The 23,149-nt window shown below is 54.0% G+C and overlaps 1 protein-coding gene across 1 annotated transcript in view; it reads right to left on the reverse strand.

Moving 5' to 3' along the window:
- Window positions 1–23,149, reverse strand: part of ERGIC3 (ERGIC and golgi 3) — a 31,812-nt gene that overhangs the window by 4,250 nt on the left and 4,413 nt on the right. Inside the window, exons 5-10 of the mRNA XM_054173373.1 lie at window positions 18,883–18,976; window positions 17,596–17,761; window positions 16,422–16,479; window positions 4,807–4,838; window positions 4,088–4,184; window positions 1,061–1,125 (exon numbers count right to left, since the gene is read on the reverse strand). Coding sequence (XP_054029348.1) covers window positions 1,061–1,125; window positions 4,088–4,184; window positions 4,807–4,838; window positions 16,422–16,479; window positions 17,596–17,761; window positions 18,883–18,976 — 512 coding nt within the window. The remainder of the gene's footprint in view (window positions 1–1,060; window positions 1,126–4,087; window positions 4,185–4,806; window positions 4,839–16,421; window positions 16,480–17,595; window positions 17,762–18,882; window positions 18,977–23,149) is intronic.

The following is a 23,149-nucleotide window of genomic DNA, read 5'->3' on the forward strand; positions in this document are numbered from 1 at the left end:
ACAGGCTGTCACTACAGGCTGTCTCCCAAAGCCTCTGCTAGCCCAAGGACTATGTGAGGCATCAGGCCCCAGGCTGGATTGCTGCATCCCCCTCACCTGTACTGGTGCAGGAGGTTGCTCCTCCCCAGGTGCAGGACCCTACACTTGCCCTGGTTGCAGTTCATGAACTGAATAGAACCAAATAGAACTGAATAAACCAGGTTGGAAAATACCTTTGAGATCATCAAGTCCAACCTCTCCCCCAGCACCATCTGATCAACCATGGCACCAAGGGCCTCATCCAGGCTCTTCTTAAACACCTCCAGGGATGGTGACTGCACCACCTCCCTGGGCAGCACATCCCAATGGGCAATTACTCTCTCTCTGTAGAACTTCTTCCTAGCATCCAACCTAAACCTCCCCTGGCACAGCTTGAGACTGTGTCCTCTTGTTCTGGTGCTGGTTGCCTGGCACAAGAGACCAATCCCCAGCTGGCTCCAACCTCCCTTCAGGGAGTTGCAGAGAGCAAGAAGGTCTCCCCTGAGCCTCCTCTTCTGCAGGCTAAGCAACCCCAGCTCCCTCAGCCTCTCCTCCCAGGGCTGTGCCCCAGACCCCTCCCCAGCTTTGTTGCCCTTCCCTGGACACCTTCCAGCAGCTCAACCTCTTTCCTCTGCCCAACTCCCCAGCCTGTCCAGGCCTCACTGCATGGCAGCAGAGCCTCCTGATGTTTCAGCCAATCCCCAGTTCTGTGTCACCAGCAAACCTGCTCAGGGTCCACTCTGTCCCTTCATCCAGGTTGCTATGAAGATGTTGAACAGGACTGGACCTGGTACTGACCCCTGGGGAACACCACTGGCCACAGGCCTCCAACTAGACCCTGCACTGACCTCTGCCACTCACAGCACTTTGATCTAGGTGGGATGGAGGACACTGAAATCTGGTTGAGCACTGCTGCAGTGTTACCAAAGCTGGGTTTGGGGTGGGGATAAGGAGGAAGAGGTCAGAGAGAGCCAGGGTCAGAAAATGAGAAACTCTGCAGGCTTGCACTGGCCAAAGCAACAAGGGAGAAAAGGTTACTTACTTCACCATCTACTTTCATGTACACTGTGGGGACCACTTTGACAAAGTACTGGAACATCATGGAGGCTGCAAGCAGAGGAAGAGGATTAGTGACTGGCAAAGAGCTGGGAAGATCACCTGGCAGGTTAGTCCCACACAGCCTGCTCCTGTCCAGCTGCACAGGCAACACCTCTGCACAGCTACTGCAGCATTCCTAGGGCAGGAAAGTTCATGTCTGACTTGAGCTCTCCTTTTGCCAGAGTGAATCTAGGTCCTGTTCCAACCAAAGCCAAATCACTGTCAGCATTTTGGCCTTGACTAGATGGAAAACCTTCCACAACCCAATCATCTGGGTGGAGTTTTGCCAGCACAGCTTCTTGAGAATTCTGACCCTAGCACATGAAAGCTTCTACAGGTTCATGGCATAGCCCTAAGGAAACAATTCCCTGCTCTGAACCAGGATCCTCTATCAGCTTCAATGACCACCATGGCTTACTTCTGCAGAAGCATGGGGTTCAGCATTTCAGGAGATGAAAAGGAAGATTTGCTGGGGGAGGAGAAGCTCAGCAGGAGCCAGCAGGGAGCACTTGCAGCCCAGAGAGCCAAGCAGAGCCTGGGCTGCAGCAAGAGAAGTGTGGCCAGCAGGGCCAGGGAGGGGATTCTGCCCCTCTGCTCCACTCTGCTGAGACCACAGCTGGAGCACTGCCTCCAGGTCTGAAGCCTCTATGACAGAGGGATCTGGAGGTGCTGGAAGGTGTCCAGAGCAGGGCCAGGAGGAGGAGCAGAGGGCTGGAGCTGCTCTGCTGTGAGGACAGACTGAAGGAGTTGGGGCTGTTCAGTCTGGAGAGGAGAAGGCTCCCAGGTGACCTCATTGTGGCCTTCCAGGGTCTGCAGGGGGCTCCAAGCAGGCTGGGGAGGGACTGCTCAGGATCTCAGGCAGTGATAGGACCAGGGGGAATGGAATGAAGCTGGAGGTGGGGAGATTCAGGCTGGAGGTGAGGAGGAAGTTCTTCCCCATGAGAGTGGTGAAGCCCTGGGATGGGTTGTCCAGGGAGGTGGTTGGGGCCCTGTCCCTGGAGGTGTTTAAGCCCAGGCTGGCTGAGGCTCTGGCCAGGCTGATCTGGTGTGGGGTGTCCCTGCCCATGGCAGGGGGGTTGGAACTGGCTGAGCCCTGTGGTCCCTTCCAACCCTGACTGATCCTATCAGTGAAAATAAGTACATAAGTAGGAGAAGTCCTGCTGCTTTGGAGCAGCCTGGGCCTGCAGGGCCCTGCAGGGCAAGGGAAGGCAGAAGCTGCTCTGAAAACCTCTTTTCTGGGAAATTCCCTAGAGGAGAATATTATTCACCCTCTTCTCCAGAAGGAGCAATGCTCATCTGTAACACCTTCAACTGCTTTGACCAGCAATCCACTTATCTCCCTTCTCTTCCACACCATGGATTCAGTCCTTATTCCTCAAGGATTTGCCAGCTGCTTCTCCAAAGCCCAGGACGGAAAGCTTCAGTATCACAGAATGGTCCAGGCTGGAAGGGGCCTCCAAAGCTCATCCAGTTGGACCTCCCCACAGTCAGCAAGAACATCCCCAACTAGATCAGGCTGCCCAGAGCCCTCTCCAGCCTCACCTGGAATAGCTCCAGGCATGGAGCCTCAACCACCTCCCTGGGCAGCCTGCTGCAGTGTTCCAGCAGCCTCCTGGGGCAGAACTTGTTCCTCACATCCAAGCTCAATCTGCTCTGCTCTGCTCTGAAGCCATTGCCCCTGGGGCTGTCCCTGCAGGCCTTTGGGAACAGTCCCTCTGCAGCCTTCTTGCAGCCCCCACAGCCTCCTCTTGTCCAGGCTGAACACCCCCAGCTCCCTCAGCCTGTCCTCATAGCGGAGCTGCTCCAGCTCCCTGTTCATTTTCATGGCCTCCTCTGGACCCTCTCCATCAGGTCCAGGACCTTCCTGTATGGAGGGCTCCAGACCTGTACACAGTACTCCAGGTGGGGAAATGTTAGCAGCCAGCCTCAGGACCCCTCTCAGAGTTTGTTACTGCACAAAGGAGCCATAGCCCCATGCTGACACCTTTTCATTTCTCTCTGGTTTATTTTAAGCCCCATCCTTTCATCTGTGAACAAGAATCAGGATGGTGCCAAGGTTAAGAGAAGAGTTTCAGGCAGGGTTACCAATTGCCTCCTTTTTCCAGCTCCCTGCAAAGACAAACTCTGCACACCTTTAGCAGGCCTAAGAAAACAACTCATCTCTGCAGTGAGAAGGGAAGTGGTGTGGTCAGCATCCTTCATGCAGAATGCACACAAGCAGCTTGTGTGGATAAACCAAGCAGTGTCTACACAGTTTGGGCAGCAGCAGCATGAGCTGAGAATTGCCTTTCCTTTTCCAGCCAGCACAGTGCAGCTCTCTAGGAAAGATCAGCAACACTGCAACCTCACTGCAGCTGTTGAGTTGTTCCTGTTGGGTAGACCAAGGTCAGGCAAACATCCTGGCTCTCCAGCTCTATCAGTTAGGCCTTTTCTCTCTGTCCTGCATCTTTTGGTTCACCTGCTGCACACAGTAGCTGAGAGGGATCACAGGATCAGAGGATGTTAGGGGTTGGAAGGGACCTCCAAAGACATTGAGTTCAAACCCCTGCCAGAGCAGGACCATAGAATCCAGCACAGGTCACACAGGAAAGCTCCAAAGAAGACTCCACAACCTCTCTGGGCAGCCTGCTCCAGGGCTCTGGGACCCTCCCAGTCAAGAAGTTCCTCCTCCTGTTGAGGTGGAACCTCCTGTGCTGCAGTTTCTATCCATTACCCCTTGTCCTGTCCCAGGGTGCAATCATGTGCTGTGCCTGCTGCTGTGCATCCAGCAGCACTGAAGGGAGAGCTTCCAGAGAGGTCACCTCATGAAAACCACACTGGCAGGCTTGTTCCAGAGGGAGCACAAGGTGGAGCCCATGCTTCATGCAGTGCTGTCAGGGTTCTTATTAAGACCTGGGAACAGTTGCTGCTCCTCTCCTCTAACCATGTATTAAAACCACTTACAAGGAGGTAGCTCTGAGCTGGCTTTTACCTTGCTGTGCAGTGACGTCTGTGCCATCCAAAGGGTTCACAATGCCTGGATAATCCCTTCCAAAGGAGAGGTGTTTGATGTAGTGTGTCATGTTGATCTGAAATGGAAATGCCAACAGCTGAAAGCACTGCACAGCACCCCAGGGGCAGGCAGCCTGCACTTCATTATCTCTCTGTTTTCTGCATGCAGCTCTGAAACACAGAGAGGTCTTTCCCCACTCTGTGTCCCCTAACCTCCCAAGTGCCTGCTCTTCCTTTTCCATTTGTGTGAGACTCCAGAAAGTGGAATTTCTCCTCTTCCTGCTGGACCCCCCCCAGATCCCAGTGCCCATCTGTATCTCCCAGCTGCAGCACAGGATCCATTTCTCTCCCTGTTGCAGAGGCACTGTGCTGCCTCTGCATGGCTGTGGCTATCAACTGCTTTCCTTCCAGCCTAAGGTAAATTCCAACAGAAGCACAAGCAGCTGTGAAATGCTCCCTTAGAAAACTGGGAAGCACAGATTGAGAAGCCAGGCAGACTCAGGAAGAGAGGCAAAGGCTTGCAAGCAACAGGCAAGAACAGACCTCAGAGCTCTGAGTGAAAAGCAGGTCCCAAGTTCTGCTTGGACTCAAAGTCCAATCCATCTGGGCTCAGTCCATTAGGATCTCAATGTGGCATAGGGAAGGGAATCCAGAGGGAAAACAGACCAGGAGGACTAGAGCAACCCTGGGAACACTTACATTGTCCAGTCCAAAGCTCTGCAGATCATGAACTGCAACAGAAAAAAAAGAGTTTAAGGATCCAGTGCAGGCTGTGCTAATGAGCAAAGCTCATTAACTGCTCCTGTCTTCTGAGGGAGCTCCTCTTCAGTTCACAGCACTCTAAGGTGGCAAGAAAACTGACTTTCTCTCTTGCTTGCCATAGGGAGGTGGCCACTGCCACAGTGAAGGAAAGAAACTTCCATTTGGGCTTACTTCAGTCCTCACCTGAATGCATCCTGAACACAGGGCAAAACCAAGATCCCAGGGGGGAGCAAGGACAGCTCCACTCTTATCTCAGTCACCACCTGATGCACCCAAGGGCCCTGACCACCATAAACCAGCAGCACAACAGACAGCAGCTAACAGCTGAGAGCAGCACTGCCTTAATGTCACAGCCCTGATAACCACCTCCACAGCCCTCAGCACTCTGCCTGCCAGCCCTGCTCCTGCAGCCTGGAGGACACACAGCAACAGAAAAGTCTTTGCAGGGATGGTGTGAGCAAGGTATTTGCAAAGCACTGGGGAGGCCAAGGTGACTGCCAGCAGTGCTGGGAGCTGGGGAATCTGGGCTGCCTTCTCTCTGCCCTTATCAGTGTGAGAGAAGCTGGCAGCACCATGTGGCTCCAGGAGGGATCTGGCACAGACACGGGGGATGTCTTTTGGGTGGCTTCTTCAATGACTTAATGCAATGCCCCCAGCAGCAGCAGCCTCAGGATTAGAACACAGCTTATGACTGGATTTCCTCCTACCAGGCTTGTCCCAGGCCACACAATCACCTGGAACAGCCAGAGGCTGGGGTGCCTTTACCAGGTATCCTCATGTGCTCAGGCAGCCAGACCTCACCTCCCACCTTAGCAGAGGAAACCACTCTCCAAAAGCCCTATTTTGGGAGCTGATGGAGTCAGACCACCAAGTGCTGCTCCATTATTGAGCAAGATGAAGAATGCTGCTCCCTTGAAGGGTTTCACAAGACAGGCTGCAAAGCCCAAGAGCTAATTGGAAGTAGGCTCTCCTTGATAACATCCTACTGAACCTCAGTCTGCTGTGAACTCACTTTTTTTTTGCCATCTTTCAGCAAACCACCAGAAGCTTTCCTCATACTCACAGAAAACCCTCACTAAACCCAAAGAGATACAGGTAAGACAGGGAAAAGGAAAAGCCAAGCCTAAACTTTACTCCCCCTGATGCTCTGATCCAGGCAGAGGCTCTGGCAGCTCACAGCTTCACAGAGTTTTCACAGAATCAACCAGGTTGGAAAGGACCTCAGAGATCATCAAGTCCAAGCTGTCACCCAGCACCTCCTGACAACTGAACCATGGCTCCAAGTGCCACATCCAGTCCCCTCCTGAATACCTCCAGGGATGGGGACTCCACCACCTCCCTGGGCAGCACATTGCAATAGCAAACCACTCTCCCTGGGAAGAACTTTCTCCTCACCTCCAGTCTAAACTTCCCCTGCACAGCTTGAGACTGTGTCCTCTTGTTCTGGTGCTGGGTGCCTGGGAGAAGAGACCAACCCCCACCTGGCTACAACCTCCCTTCAGAGAGTTGTAGGGAACAAGAAGGTCTCCCCTGAGCCTCCTCCTCTCCAGGCTAAGCAACCCCAGCTCCCTCAGCCTCTCCCCACTGAGCAAATGCAGCTCAGAGTGGCTCTTCCCCCAGCAGAGAAATCAAGCAGTCAGCTTTGGAGCTGCTGTGCTCACTCTGCTGGAATGGGCTGATTGTGGAGGAACATTTGGCTGCCACATGTCCACAGCCACCTCTTGGCTGGGGGAAGCAGCAGGTTGCCTTCCCCTCCCTGCTGCAACCTTTCCTCTGGCTGCTGGAGCTGTAAGCTGAAGGTCACTTTAAAGGTCATCCTCATTTAGTTAACACATTCAGTGCTCAGAAACTAAGGCTGCAGTCACTGGAATGAAGACAATGGTTCTGCCTTGCAAAGAGCTCAGAGCCAGCCTGCCTGCAGGTATTTCTGTTGCTCTGCCGAGTGTGCAGATGGATCCCTGCCACTAGCACAGTGGCTCCTGTGCCTGTGCTGCCAATCAGATCAAAGAACTCAATTTGGCCTTAAAAAAAAGGGGGAAATAAATGGGCATAGATGTGAAATGGTGGGCAGGGAAAGAAGGGAGATGTGGCCTCAGGATTCTGCTGGGCTGCTTTCCTCAGTGGCTGCCTGCACCACTCTGGTTTGTGTTGCAGAGTGATTTGCACTCGAGTCAAGAGTTGAGTGGCTTAGCTGCCAGTGAAGTGTCAAAGTCCCTCTGCCTTCTGTACAGAACCCAACACAGCAGAGTTCCACACAGGGCCTGGCTCTGGATGGAAACTGGACCTACTGCCAAAGGAATAAACCAGTCTCTGACCCCCCACTTCTGCTGATGGCTCAATCCTCCTGTCCCAGCCTCAGCATTACTTCATGTGAGCACAAGCAGCTCCAAACCCCAATGCCACTGCACAGGGAGGGACAGGGAATGCTGCTCTTAGTAGGTGTGCTCCTGCAGCCCTGTGCCCCTGCATTGATCTGCTTGCACAGCCACAGTCATTGGCTTGTCACCAGTAAGTTCCCAGCAGCACCAGGAAGGCTGATAAACCTTGTGGGAAGTGCCAGAGCAGTTCGAGGGCAGCACTTGAGAACAATCAGCCCTTACCTAACCTGCCACACAAGGTTAGAGCACTACAGAGAAGCACAGACTCAGAGAAGTGTTTGGGTTGGAAAAGCCTCCCAAGATCACTGAGCACAACCATCAACCTAACACCACCATGGCCCAAGGTGCCATGGCCACATGGTGTCTGAACAGCCCCAGGGAGGGTGACTCCAGCACTGCCCTGGGCAAACCATTCCAGTGTCTGAGAGCCCTCCCAGTGCAGAAACAGTTCCTGAGACCCAGCCTGAGCCTCCCCTGGCACAGGGGATGCCAAGAAGAGCAGGCTGCCCTCTCCTCATCCCAGCCTCCCTTCAGAGAGCTGTAGAGAGCAGTGAGGCTTCCCCTCAGCCTCCTCTTCTCCAGCCTGACCACCAGCTGCTCCTGGCAGGCCAGGTGCTCCAGGCCCTTCTCCAGCCTTGTTTTTATGAACCTCCTCTCCAAATGATCTCCTCAGACAGCCCTTGGATTTACCTATCTCTGACAGATGTATTTCTCTCTAAGGACTGTGCTAAGGACATGTGAATGTACTCTAGGCTGCAGGTAAACCACAGAATTGTTTGGCTTGCAAAAGCCTCTAAGGCCACCCAGCTCAACCACCAACCCAACAGCACCATGGCCACTAAACCATGGCCCCAAATGCCCTGTCCACAAAACTCTTGACCTGCCTCAGCTTGTCCCCATCAAACCTGCTTCCACCTTTAGACAGGAGCAGGTGCCACCAGGACCCCAAGTCAGCCCAAATCACACAAACTAACCCTTCAAGCACCAGGCTTTTTCTCCTCTCTAGCAGCTGCAGCTCTTAGGCCATTTAGGATGATGTCCTGCCTAAACCTGACAAACTGCAGAGCCCCTGGGACAGGTCATCTCCTCTGTCCATCAGCAAGCTCCTGCCCTTTCATGGAGAGAGCCTGATGAGATGGATGGGGGGGCATGGAGAGTGCTCTCCTCTGGGCAGCAGGAGCTGGGACATTCCCATCCCTGTCAGCACTGCATGAGGCACCAGGATTTTGGTTACAGCATCTGTATGCAGTGGACCCTGCATCAATACAGCCAGAGCCTCCAGGCTGGCACATGGAATGCAGAGGCATGGGATTGTCACATGAAGGCAGAGGACCTTCTGCCTTTTGTCTCACCATGGGTGGTGGAGTCTCCCTCACTAGAGATATTCCAAAGCCACCTGGATGTGTCCCTTTGTGACCTGCTCCAGGAGATCCTGCTCTGGCAGGGGGATTGGACTGGATGAGCTTTTGAAGTCCTTTCCAACCCCTAACATTCTGTGACTCATGTAGTCTCCTCCACCCTGGTGGTCTCAAAAAGCTCCTCACCAAGATGCACAGTGCCTCCCCTCTGCATGGATTTTCTGCAGGCAAGGAGCAGTAGCTTGGGAGGAGAACCTCCCCCCTCCACCCCACGCTCCAGCAAGGTTCCTTCCACTGCAGGTTGCTTAACATCAAGCAGGCTGTTCACCCTGCTCAACCAGCATGAGGAAGCAGATCTTAAGAGACTGTCAGCTAGGACCAGAGGCTGCTGCTCCTGAAGGACCAAAGACATTCCTCCCTTGCTCTCACTGCAGCCAATGCCCAGCTAGGTAAAATGAAGAGCTGGCTAAAGCAGCTTAAACCTGGCTGGCTGGTTTATGCAGCCTTGCTTTCCTCACTGTCTCAGTAACACAGTTGGCACAACTTCTGTTTAAGAATTCTCCCCAGCTTGCACTTCTGACCTGAACAGCCCCAAGGATGCTCTGTAACATCTTCATTGATATCTGGATGAGGGCATTGAGTCCATCAGCAGATTTGCAGGTGACACCAAGCTGGGGGCAGGAGTTGATCTGCTGGAGGGTAGAGAGGCTCTGCAGAGGGACCTGGACAGGCTGGGCAGATGGGCAGAGGCCAAGGGCAGGAGATTGAACACATCCAAGTGCCAGGGGCTGCACATTGGCCACAACCACCCCATGCAGTGCTACAGGCTGGGGGCAGAGTGGCTGAGAGCAGCCAGGCAGAGAGGGACCTGGGGGTGCTGGTTGATGGTAGGCTGAACATGAGCCTGCAGTGTGCCCAGGCAGCCAAGAGGGCCAATGGCATCCTGGCCTGCAGCAGGAACAGTGTGGCCAGCAGGAGCAGGGAGCTCATTCTGCCCCTGTACACTGCACTGGTTAGGCTGCACCTGGAGTCCTGTGGCCAGCTCTGGGCTCCTCAGGTTAGGAAGGAGGTTGAGCTGCTGGAAGGTGTCCAGAGAAGGGCAACAAAGCTGGGGAGGGGTCTGGGGCACAGCCCTGGGAGGAGAGGCTGAGGGAGCTGGGGTTGCTTAGCCTGCAGAAGAGGAGGCTCAGGGGAGACCTTCTTGCTCTCTACAACTACTTGAAGGGAGGTTGTAGCCAGGCAGAGGTTGGTCTCTTCTCTCAAGCAGCCAGCACCAGAACAAGAGGACACAGTCTCAGGCTGCACCAGGGGAGGTTTAGGCTGGAGGTTAGGAAGAAGTTCTATACAGAGAGAGTGATTTCCCATTGGGATGTGCTGCCCAGAGAGGTGGTGGAGTCACCATCACTGCAGGTGTTCAGGAGAAGACTGGATGGGGTGCTTGGTGCCATGGGTTAGTTGATGAGGTGGTGTTGGATTGGTTGATAGGTTGGACTTGATGATCTTGAAGGTCTCTTCCAACCTGGTCTATTCTGTTCTACTCTATTCTAAGGCCTCCTCAGACTGTGAAAGTCAGTCCTTCAGCTGTAAAACAGGGTTCATAGGACTGTCAATAAACACATTAACACTGCAAGAAACCCCAGCCACAGCTACCCAAGGTGAGCTAGGACACCAAGTTTCAAGCTTCAAACAATTTCACATTCAGGATGGGCATTTTCCTACCTTCCAGGAGCACAGCAGCAGGAAAACAATGAGTGGCAGCAGGATGCATTGTGAATGACTGAGGCAGGGAGCAAGCAACACAGAGAATGGCTGCAGCAAGGGGAGGGAGTGAGCAAAGCCAAGAGCCTGAGCAGTCCACTTTGCAACCTGTAACCACCATGATCACCCTTCAAAAACACCCAGTGGCTCACAAAGCCTCAGGAGAGCTCCTCCTGAGAGTTCTGAGGTGAGCAGGCTTGGTGCATGAATCCCCAGGAGAAATTCTCCAGCCTGCTGCACAGATGAAGTTCTGGAACAGCTGCCCCATCTGACTTCCAAAGGGCCAAGGCCTCTCCACCACCTCACCACATCCTCCTCACTGACATCACCTGCACACACACCAACTAAGCATCTGAGAACCACTTCATGTTCTCAGCCTTTCCCAGCTGGTGACCTTAGTTACCACAGAAGGATGACCTGGGATGGATCTCCTTGGAGCTTTCTCAAATGCCAGCCTGGGCCCACAGCTCCTCCCAAAGCTTCCTGGGCACAGAACTGCCATCAGCTCTGCAGGACAAGAGCTCTTTGGGGAGAAAGGGGGGAAAAGCAGAAAGCATAGAGCAACACTTACTCTCAACAGCATGCACTGCAAGAATGAGCAGAGGAGAGAAAAGAGAAAACATTCAGGTCCTGACAAGGCAAAGCCACAAAGATTATTGTTCAGAGAGAGCAACATTTAAAACCAAACTGAGGAGGAGCAACAGCTTTTTGTGCCTGTGCTTTCCCCACCACATCAAATGACTCCCTAGCTAGCCAGGGGACTCATCTCTGGAGATGCAGTCACTTACAAGTGTCACAGAGAAACACAAATGCAGGAACTGACTGAAAGAAAAACAAACCAGGGTGGCACATCCATGAGTTGAGGGCACCCTCAGGGAGTCTGCAGTGGCACCCAGCTGGGTGGCTGTGGCCATCTGCTAGAGGCCAGGGAAGCTTCCCAGCAGGGTCTGGGCAGGTCAGAGCCATGGCCAAGGCTCTCTGGGTGAAGCTCAGCAAGGCCAAGGGCCAGGGCCTGCCCCTGGGTCACAGCAGCCCCATGGGGAGCTCCAGCCCTGGGGATGTGTGGCTGGAAAGCTGCAGCTGGGAGAGGGCCCTGGGGGTGCTGGGTGGCAGTCACTGAGCAGGAGCCAGCAGTGCCCAGGGGGCCAAGCAGGCCAAGGGCAGCCTGGCTTGGGGCAGAAGCAGGGTGGGCAGCAGGGCCAGGAGGTGACCATCCCCCTGTGCTCAGCACTGGGGAGGCCACAGCTCAGTGCTGTGCTCAGCCCTGGGCCCTCCCTGCAGGAAGGCCACTGAGGGGCTGCAGCCTGTCCAGAGCAGGGCAGCCAGGCTGGAGAAGGGCCTGGAGCCCCTGGGCTAGAGGAGGGCTGAGGCAGCTGGGGGGGTTGAGGCTGGAGCAGAGGAGGCTGAGGGAGACCTCCTGGCTCTCTGCAGCTCCCTGCAGGGAGGTTGGGGTGAGGAGGGGGCAGCCTTTCCTTCTTTCTCTGCCAGGGGAGGCTCAGGCTGGATCTCAGGAAGTATTTTTGCACTGGATGGGTTCTCAACATTGGAATGGTCTGCTCAGGGCAGTGCTGCAGTCACCATCCCTGGGGGGCTTCAAGCAGCCTGTGGAGCTGGTGCTTAGGGACATGGTTCAGTTCTGGGTTGAGGGCTGGACTGGATGAGCTTGGAGGTCTCTTCCAACCTGATGTATTCTGTGATGCTGTGTGCTAGGTGAGCTCTACAGCAGCACACCAGAGAACAATGCTGCTTAGCTCAGATCCTTCTTCAGTCTCAAGGTAACAGAAAGGTCACTGCAGGAACAACTAAAGCTGTTCAGGAGTGCACTCAAAGTTTCCACTCCCAACACTCTCAGGGCTGGGGTTCATGGTCTTCATCAGCCCTGTGCTTTGTCCATCACACCTGATGCACGGGGAAGGCAACAAATCAGGAGGCTGTTCTTCTTCACTCTGTTACAAGATGCAAGCTGTCCACTTCCCCTGGGAATCAGGAAAACTCCATGGACTTTGGCTGGAGCCATGAAGACACTGCCCAGGAAAAGCTGGGAAAAGGGGAAAGCACATGTTCCACAGAACTGGGAAAGCAAGGCTGAGGTACATGGAGTGAGCCCTGCAGCATGGGTTACACCACTGCCTACAGCATGCTTAGTCTGGATCTTACCCCTGAGTGCAGCCTAGTCCCTCCAGACAGCTGACCTGAAAGAGGCTCAGAGAAATGCAGCGAGGCAGCTCAGAGGCACAGTGGTTCCCAAAAGGATCACCTGAGAAGGGTGGGACTCTGCATCAGGGAAAAGACAGCCTGCAGGCTGGCCCAGGAACTGCCCATGGCATCCTGGGGAGCAGGCAGAGAGCAGGCTCCAGCCAGCTCTTGCTTTCCAGCAGAGGGAGGAACAGGGGCCACGAGCCACAGCTGGTGGGAGCAAGCAAACTGGAGTACACTGCCCAGCTCTGGGCTCCTCAGTGCAAGACAGACATGGACCTGTTGGAATGGGCCCAGTGGGGCCACAAAAATGATCAAAGCACCTCTCCTGTGAAGACAAGCAGTGAGAGCTGGGACTGTTCAGCCTGGAGAAGGCTCCAAGGAGAGCTTATTGCAGCCTTTCAGTATCAGAGAATCACCAAGGCTGGAAGAGACCTCAAAGATCATCAAATGCAACCTGGCACCACAGACCTCATGACTAGACCATGGCACCAAGTGCCACATCCAATCCCCTCTTGAACACCTCCAGGGATGGGGACTGCACCACCTCCCTGGGCAGCACATTCCAGTGACCAACAACTCTCTCTGGGAAGAACTTTCTCCTCACCTCCAGCCTGAACTTCCCCTGGCACAGCTTGAGACTGTGTCCTCTTGTTCTGGTGCTGGCTGCCTGGCAGAAGAGACCAACCCCCACCTGGCTCCAACCTCCCTGCAGGGAGTTGCAGAGAGCAAGAAGGTCTCCCCTGAGCCTCCTCTTCTGCAGGCTAAGCAACCCCAGCTCCCTCAGCCTCTCCTCCCAGGGCTGTGCTCCAGACCCCTCCCCAGCTTTGTTGCCCTTCTCTGGACACCTTCAAGTCTCTCAATGTCCTTCTTAAATTGAGGAGCCCAGAACTGGACACAGGACTCAAGGTGTGGGCTGAGCAGTGCTGAGCACAGGGCAGGATGAGCTCCCTGCTCCTGCTGGCCACACTCTTCCTGCTGCAGGCCAGGATGCCCTTGGCCTTCTTGGCCCCCTGGGCACACTGCTGGCTCATGTTCAGGCAGCTGTCAATCAGCACCCCCAGTATTCACAGGAGGCTTATAAGAAACATGGGGACAGACTTTTTAAGCAGGGCCTGCAGCAACAGGACAAGGGCTGATGGGTTTGAACCACAGGAGGCTGATTCATACTAGATAGAAGACACAATTCTCACAGTGATGGTGGGGAAACACTGGCTCAGTTTGCCCAGGGAGGTGGCAGATGCAACCTGATCCAGCTGAAGCTGTCCCTGCTCATTGCCAGAGAAGTTGGACTAGATGGCCTCTCATGATCTTTTCCAACCCAAGCTGTTGCTTTAAAATTCTCCTGAGGTATTCCCCAAAAGATCCTCTCCAGAGATACTGATACTCAAGCCCTGAACACCTCACTTGAGGCTGTTTTACAGCAGAGCAGCACAGTTTTGTAGAACAAGAGAGGCTGAGATTCTGCCCAGAAACATTCTGCTCCAAGGTCTTCCACATCCCCATGGCAGCACCTCCAGAAAACACTTTTCTATTTGTTCACAGAATCACCAAGGTTGGAAGAGACCTCAAAGATCATCCAATCCAACCTGGCACCACAGACCTCATGACTAAACCATGGCTCCAAGTGCCACATCCAATCCCTCTTGAACACCTCCAGGGATGGGGACTCCACCACCTCCCTGGGCAGCACATCCCCATGACAAATGACTCCCTCTGTGAAGAACTCTTCCTCACCTCCAGCCTATATCTCCCCTGGCACAGCTTGAGACTGTGTCCTCTTGTTCTGGTGCTGGCTGCCTGGCACAAGAGACCAACCCCCATCTGGCTACAGCCTCCCTTCAGAGAGTTGCAGAGAGCAAAGGTCTCCCCTGAGCCTCCTCTTCTGCAGGCTAAGCAACCCCAGCTCCCTCAGCCTCTCCTCCCAGGGCTGTGCTCCAGACCCCTCCCCAGCTTTGTTGCCCTTCTCTGGACACCTTCAAGTCTCTCAATGTCTTTCTTAAACTGAGGAGCCCAGAACTGGACACAGGACTCAAGGTGTGGCCTAACCAGTGCAGTGTACAGGGGCACAATGACTTCCCTGCTCCTGCTGGCCACACTGTTCCTGCTGCAGGCCAGGATGCCCTTGGCCTTCTTGGCCCCCTGGGCACACTGCTGGCTCATGTTTAGGCAGCTGTCAGTCAGCACCCCCAGGTCCCTCTCTGTTTGGCAGCTGTCAGCCACTCTGCCCCCAGCCTGTAGCTCTGCCTGGGGTTGCTGTGGCCAAAGTGCAGCCCCTGGCACTTGGATTTGTTCAATGCCATCCTGTTGGGCTCTGCCCATCTGCCCAGCCTGGCAAGGTCCCTCTGCAGAGCCCTTCTGCCCTCTAACCGACCAACTCCTGCCCCCAGCTTGCTGTCAGCTGCAAACTTGCTGCTGACTGACTCAATGCCCTCATCCAGATCATCAATGAAGCTGTTACAGAGCATGGGGCCCAGCACTGATCCCTGGGGAACGCCACTGGGGCCTGGCTGCCAGCTGGCTGTGGCACCATTCACCACCAATCACCATGGTTGAGAAAGACCTCTAAGATCATCAAGTCCAACCATCACCTAACTGCACCAGGGCCACTACTGCACCATATCCTTGAGCACCATATCTAGACAGCTTTTAAAACCTTCAAGGCACAGCAATTCAACCCCTGCCCAGGGCAGCCTGCTTCCAGCCTTTGAGAACCCTTTGGGTAAAGAAATCCTTCCTGATGTCCAACCTACACCTCCCCCTGGTCTAACTTGCTGCCATTTCCTCTTTTCCTATCAGTTGTGACTTGTGAGAAGAGACCCAGCTCCCACCTCTCTACAATCTCCCTTCAGGTAGTTCAAGAGAGCTATAGGGTCTACACCTCCATAACAAGGCTAAGCTAGAGGCCCTGCAGCCCTGAGACCAGGCTAAGGTGGTGGCCCTGCAGCCCTGAGACCAGGCTAAGCTGCTGGCCCTGCAGCCCTGAGACCAGGCTAAGGTGGTGGCTCTGCAGCCCTGAGACCAGGCTAAGCTGCTGGCCCTGCAGCCCTGAGACCAGGCTAAGCTGCTGGCCCTGCAGCCCTGAGACCAGGCTAAGCTGCTGGCCCTGCAGCCCTGAGACCAGGCTAAGCTGCTGGCCCTGCAGTCCTGAGACCAGGCTAAGGTGGTGGCCCTGCAGCCCTGAGACCAGGCTAAGGTGGTGGCCCTGCAGCCCTGAGACCAGGCTAAGGTGGTGGCCCTGCAGCTCTGAGACCAGGCTAAGGTGGTGGCCCTGCAGTCCTGAGACCAGGCTAAGGTGGTGGCCCTGCAGCCCTGAGACCAGGCTAAGCTGCTGGCCCTGCAGCCCTGAGACCAGGCTAAGCTGCTGGCCCTGCAGCCCTGAGACCAGGCTAATGTGGTGGCCCTGCAGCCCTGAGACCAGGCTAAGGTGGTGGCCCTGCAGCCCTGAGACCAGGCTAAGCTGCTGGCCCTGCAGCCCTGAGACCAGGCTAAGGTGGTGGCCCTGCAGCCCTGAGACCAGGCTAAGCTGCTGGCCCTGCAGCCCTGAGACCAGGCTAAGGTGGTGGCCCTGCAGCCCTGAGACCAGGCTAAGCTGCTGGCCCTGCAGCCCTGAGACCAGGCTAAGGTGCTGGCCCTGCAGCCCTGAGACCAGGCTAAGCTGCTGGCCCTGCAGCCCTGAGACCAGGCTAAGCTGCTGGCCCTGCAGCCCTGAGACCAGGCTAAGGTGGTGGCCCTGCAGCCCTGAGACCAGGCTTCTCCAACAGCCCCCCTGCAGCAGTGCTGCTGCTGTTATGGGTAGCAATGCAAAGATACTGTGGGAAGCTAAAGGAAACCAATAAGCAGGAAAGCAAAAATACTTTACCATGCACATGAGACTGCTGGAAGCTTTTTCCTGGTGCAAAGTGGAAATTTCCAGCTACCTGCAGGAAACAGCAATCTTGTATTAAAAGGTTTGGATGTGTCTGAATCCACTTTCACATTTCTGTTTCAACCAAGTCAGTAATGTTCAGAGGTGCTAATATCAGCAGGTGGGGCTCTAAAGAAGGGATGAATCTCCCCTCTTCCTCACAGGCAGGCCAGTGGAAAGCCATGCTTCCATACTCATGGTGGTAGGAACTGCTCATGCAGATTATTGCAGTGGACATAAACATGGGAAGGAGGAGGAATTATGTCTGTTGGGAGGGAACTGCTTTGATGCTGCAGGGAATCCCAAAAGGGATCAGAGACAAGGAGTGGAGAAAGCAACTGACAGAGAAAGTGAGCAGGGTGAAAGAAACTCCTTAATGCAATACCCAACAGTGATCCTTTGTATGCAGCCATGAAGAGGAGCTGCATGCAAAAACAAGGCACTAAACCTAAACCCCAAAGTAACCCCAAGCCCCAAAACACTCCAGAAGACAAAGGTGGTTAGCATTTGACCCTGGAACCTGCAAGGGGTGTTAGATGCTAATCCTCACTGACACTCAGCAGCAACCAAACACACTCTTGAATCACACACAGAGAGATCTGAATGTCCCAAGCCCTTCCCAGGGCTGTGCAAGCCTGTTCCTAATGTTACCTGCAGCCAGGATGTGCAAAGTTCCAAGTGCATAACAATGGTCCCCAGGAATTCCCCCATGACACCTGCCCTTGGGCCCTCACTGGCAAGCTGCTGGTTAGTGGCATCTCTGGCATCCCCTGATGCTCTCTGCCAAAGACCACAAGGGCAGGTAGGAAAATCTTAACCTCGAAGCTGCCTCTCCCTCCAGAAACCTTGGCAAAAAGACTCACTAGCTAGACAGCAGGGAAGGCTACACTTCTCCAGCTGCCATGCTTCCTACCAGCCCACACCACGAAACAGAGGTTCAGCCCCTTCCCACCTGGTTTCTTGGCTCTCCTCCTGAACCCCTGCACAGGCTCAGGCACTTTGCTGAGCCCTGGGGGTCTCAGATTGCAGCGCTGTGGAAACCTAAAGCTGGGAAAGGAGAGGAAGGCCCCAGCTGCCTTTTCAGTCATCACCACCACACAACAGGCTCACAGCAGAACTCATCTCTCACCTTGTTGACCTCTAGGAAACCATACACTTGGCAGCCCTCGTTCTTCTGCTCTTGCATTTTCTGGCTAAACCCTTCCCTCTTGCACTGCTCTATGCTGTCCGGGTTCTTGAAGGCCCAGCCTCGCCGCCTGTATGCTTCTCTGACATCATCACAAGTGTTACAACACCTGCAAGAGCACAAGCACCACCTGACCACGGTGAGCACCACACAGAGATGCTCCAGCTCGGGATCTGAGCCCTTGCTGGATCCCTCTTCAACAAAGCAATAAGGCAAACATCAGGGACCGCACCTTGAGGCTTAACCCTCCCCAAGGAGCCTGAGCTGCTTGACGTAGTGTTTGAGACCCTGGCATGAGGATGCAAGGTGTGTGAATGCAGTGCTTGTGTCTGAGGAGGGCTCTGCTGGTCTGCTTAGACAGCCAAGGTGCTCCCTGGCAAAGAAATCTGCTACATCAGTGTCCCACAGCTTGGAACTTCCATGGGAGAACACAGCCTCTGCCTCTTTCTGTCCCTCTTCTCCTCTGTTTTTGGGGACTGTCAACCTTGGAGGGAGGGTCAATGTCCTATTTTCTTCATCACTTGTCTACCTCTGGATAACACCTTGGTCACTGGGTGAAAAAAAAAAGCAACAGCCAACCAAACTGTTTTGTTTCTTGGTTCCAAGTTTTGTTGGAACAAAGGAAAAGTTGAAGGCTGCAATCCCTCAAGAGGGAAACAGCTCTGGGGAAGGATGCAACTGGACAGATGGGACAAACCAAGTTACTCCAGAGGCAAGAATAGTTAAGAGTAGTCCAGAATGTTGAGGGCTATGATGGCTCCACTCTGACAGGGATTTGCAGGTAGGACTGAATGGCACTCAGGTTTGTGTGGGTGATAAATGTCAGGGCTTTGCCCCACGAAGGATGCAAAGCCTGCAGCAGCAAGAAGGCAAAGCCACCACCAGGTTTCATTCCAAGACAGCTCACATAATGGTGAGGTAATTACCCAGCTCTCCTGTGAACAGCAGAAAGTATTCCCTTTGCTAAGACACAGTCTTGGTGCAGAGGCAGTGCAGGCAGCAGCGCCTTGGAACAGGGCTGTGGCCAAACCAGACAACCTAACTCTGCACCTTCCCAACCACAAGGGCAGCTCCCACAGGTATGCCAAAACCACAACACTTCTCACCATCTGCTGAACATGTGCCCAGGGGAACTTCAGCCCTTCATAACTCACTTGAGGAAAGCCATGCATGCAGCAGAAGTGGAAGAGTTCAAGGGTTAAGAAGATAGGAAAGGAGTGCAAAGGTTACCGGATGTCCTCCGACTCTGCCCCGTAACAGCTCTCGCAGCGCTCAGCGTCCAAAGAACTGGGATCAAACACTTTTTCTTCTTCTTTGCCCAGCTCTGCAACAAAAGAGGATTCAAAGTGATGAGGCAATGCCTGGAAACACATCCTGCACTCCTGTTTTGTTCCACACACAAGAAGTGCCCTGCACACCAACCCAGCTCTGCGTGGGAAGCTCAGCTCAAAGGGTATGCAGAGCTGAGAAGCACAGAATCAATCAGGTAGGAAAAGACCTCAAAGATCATCAAGTCCAACCCATCACCTCCTGACTACTAGACCATGGCACCAAGTGCCACATCCAGTCCCATCTTGAACACCTCCAGGGATGGGGACTCCACCACCTCCCTGGGCAGCACATTCCAATGGGCAATCACTCTCTCTGTGTAGAACTTCTTCCTAACCTCCAGCCTAAACCTCCCCTGGTACAGCTTGAGACTGTGTCCTCTTGTTCTGGTTGCCTGGCAGAAGAGACCAACCTCCACCTGGCTACAACCTCCCTTCAGGTAGTTGTAGACAGCAGTGAGGTCTCCCCTGAGCCTCCTCTTCTCTGAGCTAAACAATCCCAGCTCCCTCAGCCTCTCCTCACAGGGCTGTGCTCGAGCTGCTGAGGTGTGAAGGCCCAGAAGCAGAGCAGTCCATGTCCTCTCAAGACACCCTCCCTGGAAAGCACTGGCTACCTGTAAGCCTTGCTGGAGTGCTGACCAGGTGTTAAAGGCCTCTTTTAAAAACAGCCTGAAGCAGACTGAGTCAGTAAACTGCAAGTGACTGATCCAGGACCTGCTACCTCCACATGCATGTGCTGGAGGCTCTGCTCCTGGAGACATTCAAGGATCAGAGTCCATGTGGCCCTGGGCAGCCTGATCTAGTTGGAGGTGTCCCTGCTGCCTGCAGGGCATTGGCCAAGATGACCTGAGGGTCTCTTCCAATGCAGTCTGTGAATCTGTGACCATATTCCCTACATAGGTTAGGACAGGATCATGCACTGCACACTGCTGACTGCAGATGGCTGCTGTTTGAAGTCCTGCTTGCACAGCAGGTCCTGGATCAGTTGCAGTTTACTGATCTGAGTCTACTTTAGACTGTTTTAGAAAAGCCTTTACACAAGGAACACCTGGTCAGCACTCCAGCAAGGCTTACAGGCAGCCAGTCCTTTCCATGGAGGGTGCTCTTGAGAGGCCAGGGGCTACCCTGCTTCTTGGTCTTCACACCTCAGCAGGCTCTGTGTTCCCTTTAAGGTGGGCTTTGGGGGCAAGGCTCAGGGGGGACAAGGTCAGAGTGGGAGGCTCTCAAGGGGGGAACTGACAGCCAGTCCTCCAGGATAAGAAGCTGACAAGGCACACATTAACTACTGCTCATTAGAAATTGCCCAGGAACTTCTGCCTCCTTTGTGACTTAACAATTCTGCCAATGTCTTTGCCATGTGAGTGCTGAATGTGTAGCCACAGCACAGCTGGGGCAAGAACTCACTGAGCTACAACACAGGAAGCTGGAAAACTCTGTCCATGTTCAAAGGAAGGGAATGATAGGAACCATCAATAAAGAATGCAACCACTTGTTGTCATTCACTGGAAATGAGTGGGACAGCATCCAAGCATAGAATGCAGCCCAGCACAGAAATCATTAAGCTCTTAACTCTGCCAATGATCAGGAAAATTCTGCAGACACTACCTCCTAACACCTGAGTGCTAAATTGAAGGGCAACACTGCTACAGCTGCCACTGAACAACTGACTCAGTGTCAATCTCACCAACAGAAAGTGATTGTCACAGGGTTTAATGAAGACTGATGGACACTGCTGATCTGAGTTGCAACACAGGTGATGGAAACTGAGCTAGCTGTGTGCTTTACCCAGACAGCAGGACAGCTGCTTGTTGCATGCAATGCACCTGAGCTCCTTGAGGAAGCCTCTTCTAGGAAAGACAGTTTGCTCCCTTCAGATTTCTCTTGCCTTCCACTGACAGATTTCACAGAACAGCTTAGGTGGGAAAGGACCTCAGAGATCATCTACTCCAACCCTCCTGCCATAGCCAAGGACACCTCACAACTAGACTTGGTTGCCCAAGGCCTCATCCAATCTGGCCTTTAACACCTCCAAGAAGGAAGCATCCACAGCCTCCCTGGGCAACCAATCCCAGAGTCTCACCACCTCTGTACTGAAGAACATCTTCCTCAGCTCCACTCTAACCCTGCTCTCCCTCAGCTTCAAACCATTCCCCCTTGGCCTGTCTCTAGACAGCCTCTCAAGGTCCCTCTGCAGCCTTCCTGTAGGATTCCTTCAGGGATTGGAAGGCAGCTCTAAAGTCCCCCTAGAGTCTTCTCCAGGTTAAACAACCTCAGCTCCCTCAGCCTATCCTCACAGCAGAAGTTTCCCAGCCCTTCAATCATTCTTGTGGTGCTCCATTGGACTCACTCCAACAGTTCTGTGTCCCTCTTATGATGGGGACACCAGAACTGGGCACAGTATTTGAGATGCATTGATCCCAGAAGTCAGAACAACCAGTTCAGACAGAGTAATCCCAATGGACATTGCAAATGCAAGCAAGGCAGGAGGCCTGTATGTGTTACCAGAGACTATCAGCTGGAAAAGCTGGGTTTGGCTCCAGGTATTGCATTTGTAAGGCCAAGAGCTCTGCATACAATTTCAAGAACAGAAAAGCCAACCCCATGAGATTAAAATCAAGCAATTCAGTTCATGCTGATACATGGAACTGCAAGAACCATCTTGCAGAAAGGTAGTCAGAAGCTCATGTTTTGGAAAGGAAAGTCAGGACACTACCACTGCTAGATTGCAACACTGCCACAATCACCTCTGGCTTGTATCAAATTGCAGTAATGACTCCTAACATGTGAAACCTGTACAGGAGAGGCTGCTGCAGCCAAGGACCCCTCATTACAACCTGTAATCAATAAATCAGTTAAAATACAGTTATCAGGCATGCATAAACATGGAGTTAGGAAGGGCAGGTCCTGCCTCTCCAACCTGAGCTCCTTCCATGCCCAGGAGACTGCCTGGAGGATGTGGGGCAGGCTGTGGATGTGGTCTGCCTGGACTTCAGCAAGGCCTTTGACACCATCCCCCACAGCAAACTCCTGGCCAAGCTGTCAGCCCCTGGCTGGGACAGCAGCTCTCTGAGCTGGGTTAGGAACTGGCTGGAGGCTGAGCCCAGAGAGTGGTGGTGAATGGTGCCACAGCCAACTGGCAGCCAGGCCCCAGTGCTGTGCCCCAGGGATCAGTGCTGGGCCCCATGCTCTGTAACAGCTTCATTGATGATCTGGATGAGGGCATTGAGTCAGTCAGCAGCAAGTTTGCAGCTGACAGCAAGCTGGGGGCAGGAGTTGGTCAGTTAGAGGGCAGAAGGGCTCTGCAGAGGGACCTTGCCAGGCTGGGCAGATGGGCAGAGCCCAACAGGATGGCATTCAACAAGTCCAAGTGCCAGGGGCTGCACTTTGGCCACAGCAACCCCAGGCAGAGCTACAGGCTGGGGGCAGAGTGGCTGAGAGCAGCCAGGCAGAGAGGGACCTGGGGGTGCTGATTGACAGCTGCCTGAACATGAGCCAGCAGTGTGCCCAGGGGGCAAAGAAGGCCAAGGGCATCCTGGCCTGCAGCAGGAAGAGTGTGGCCAGCAGGAGCAGGGAAGTCATTGTGCCCTGTGCTCTGCATTGGTTAGGCCACACCTGGAGTCCTGTGTCCAGTTCTGGGCCCTCAGTTTAAGAAGGACACTGAGACACTTGAAAGTGTCCAGAAAAGGGCAAGGAGGCTGGGGAGAGGCCTTGAGCACATCCCTGTGAGGAGAGGCTGAGGGAGAGCTGGGGTTGCTTAGCCTGCAGAAGAGGAGGCTCAGGGGTGACCTCATTGCTCTCTCCAACTCCCTGCAGGGAGGCTGTAGCCAGGTGGGGGTTGGTCTCTTCTCTCTAGCAATCAGCACCAGAACAAGAGGACACAGTCTCAAGCTGTGCCAGGGAAAGTTCAGGCTGGAGGTGAGGAGAAAGTTCTTCACTGAGAGAGTAATTTGTCATTGGAATGTGCTGCCCAAGGAGGTGGTGGATTTCCCATCCCTGGAGGTGTTCAACAGGGGCTTGGATGTGGCACTTGGTGCCATGGTCTAGTCCTGAGGTCTGTGGTGACAGGTTGGACTGGATGATCTTTGAGGTCTCTTCCAACCTTGGTGCTACTGTGATAAAACCAGACACATGAAATGTAGGAAGGTGCAAGTTTAGGCCTTAGGATCAAG

The sequence above is a fragment of the Dryobates pubescens genome, chromosome 26, assembly GCF_014839835.1.
Source record: "Dryobates pubescens isolate bDryPub1 chromosome 26, bDryPub1.pri, whole genome shotgun sequence".
Taxonomy (NCBI): domain Eukaryota; kingdom Metazoa; phylum Chordata; class Aves; order Piciformes; family Picidae; genus Dryobates; species Dryobates pubescens.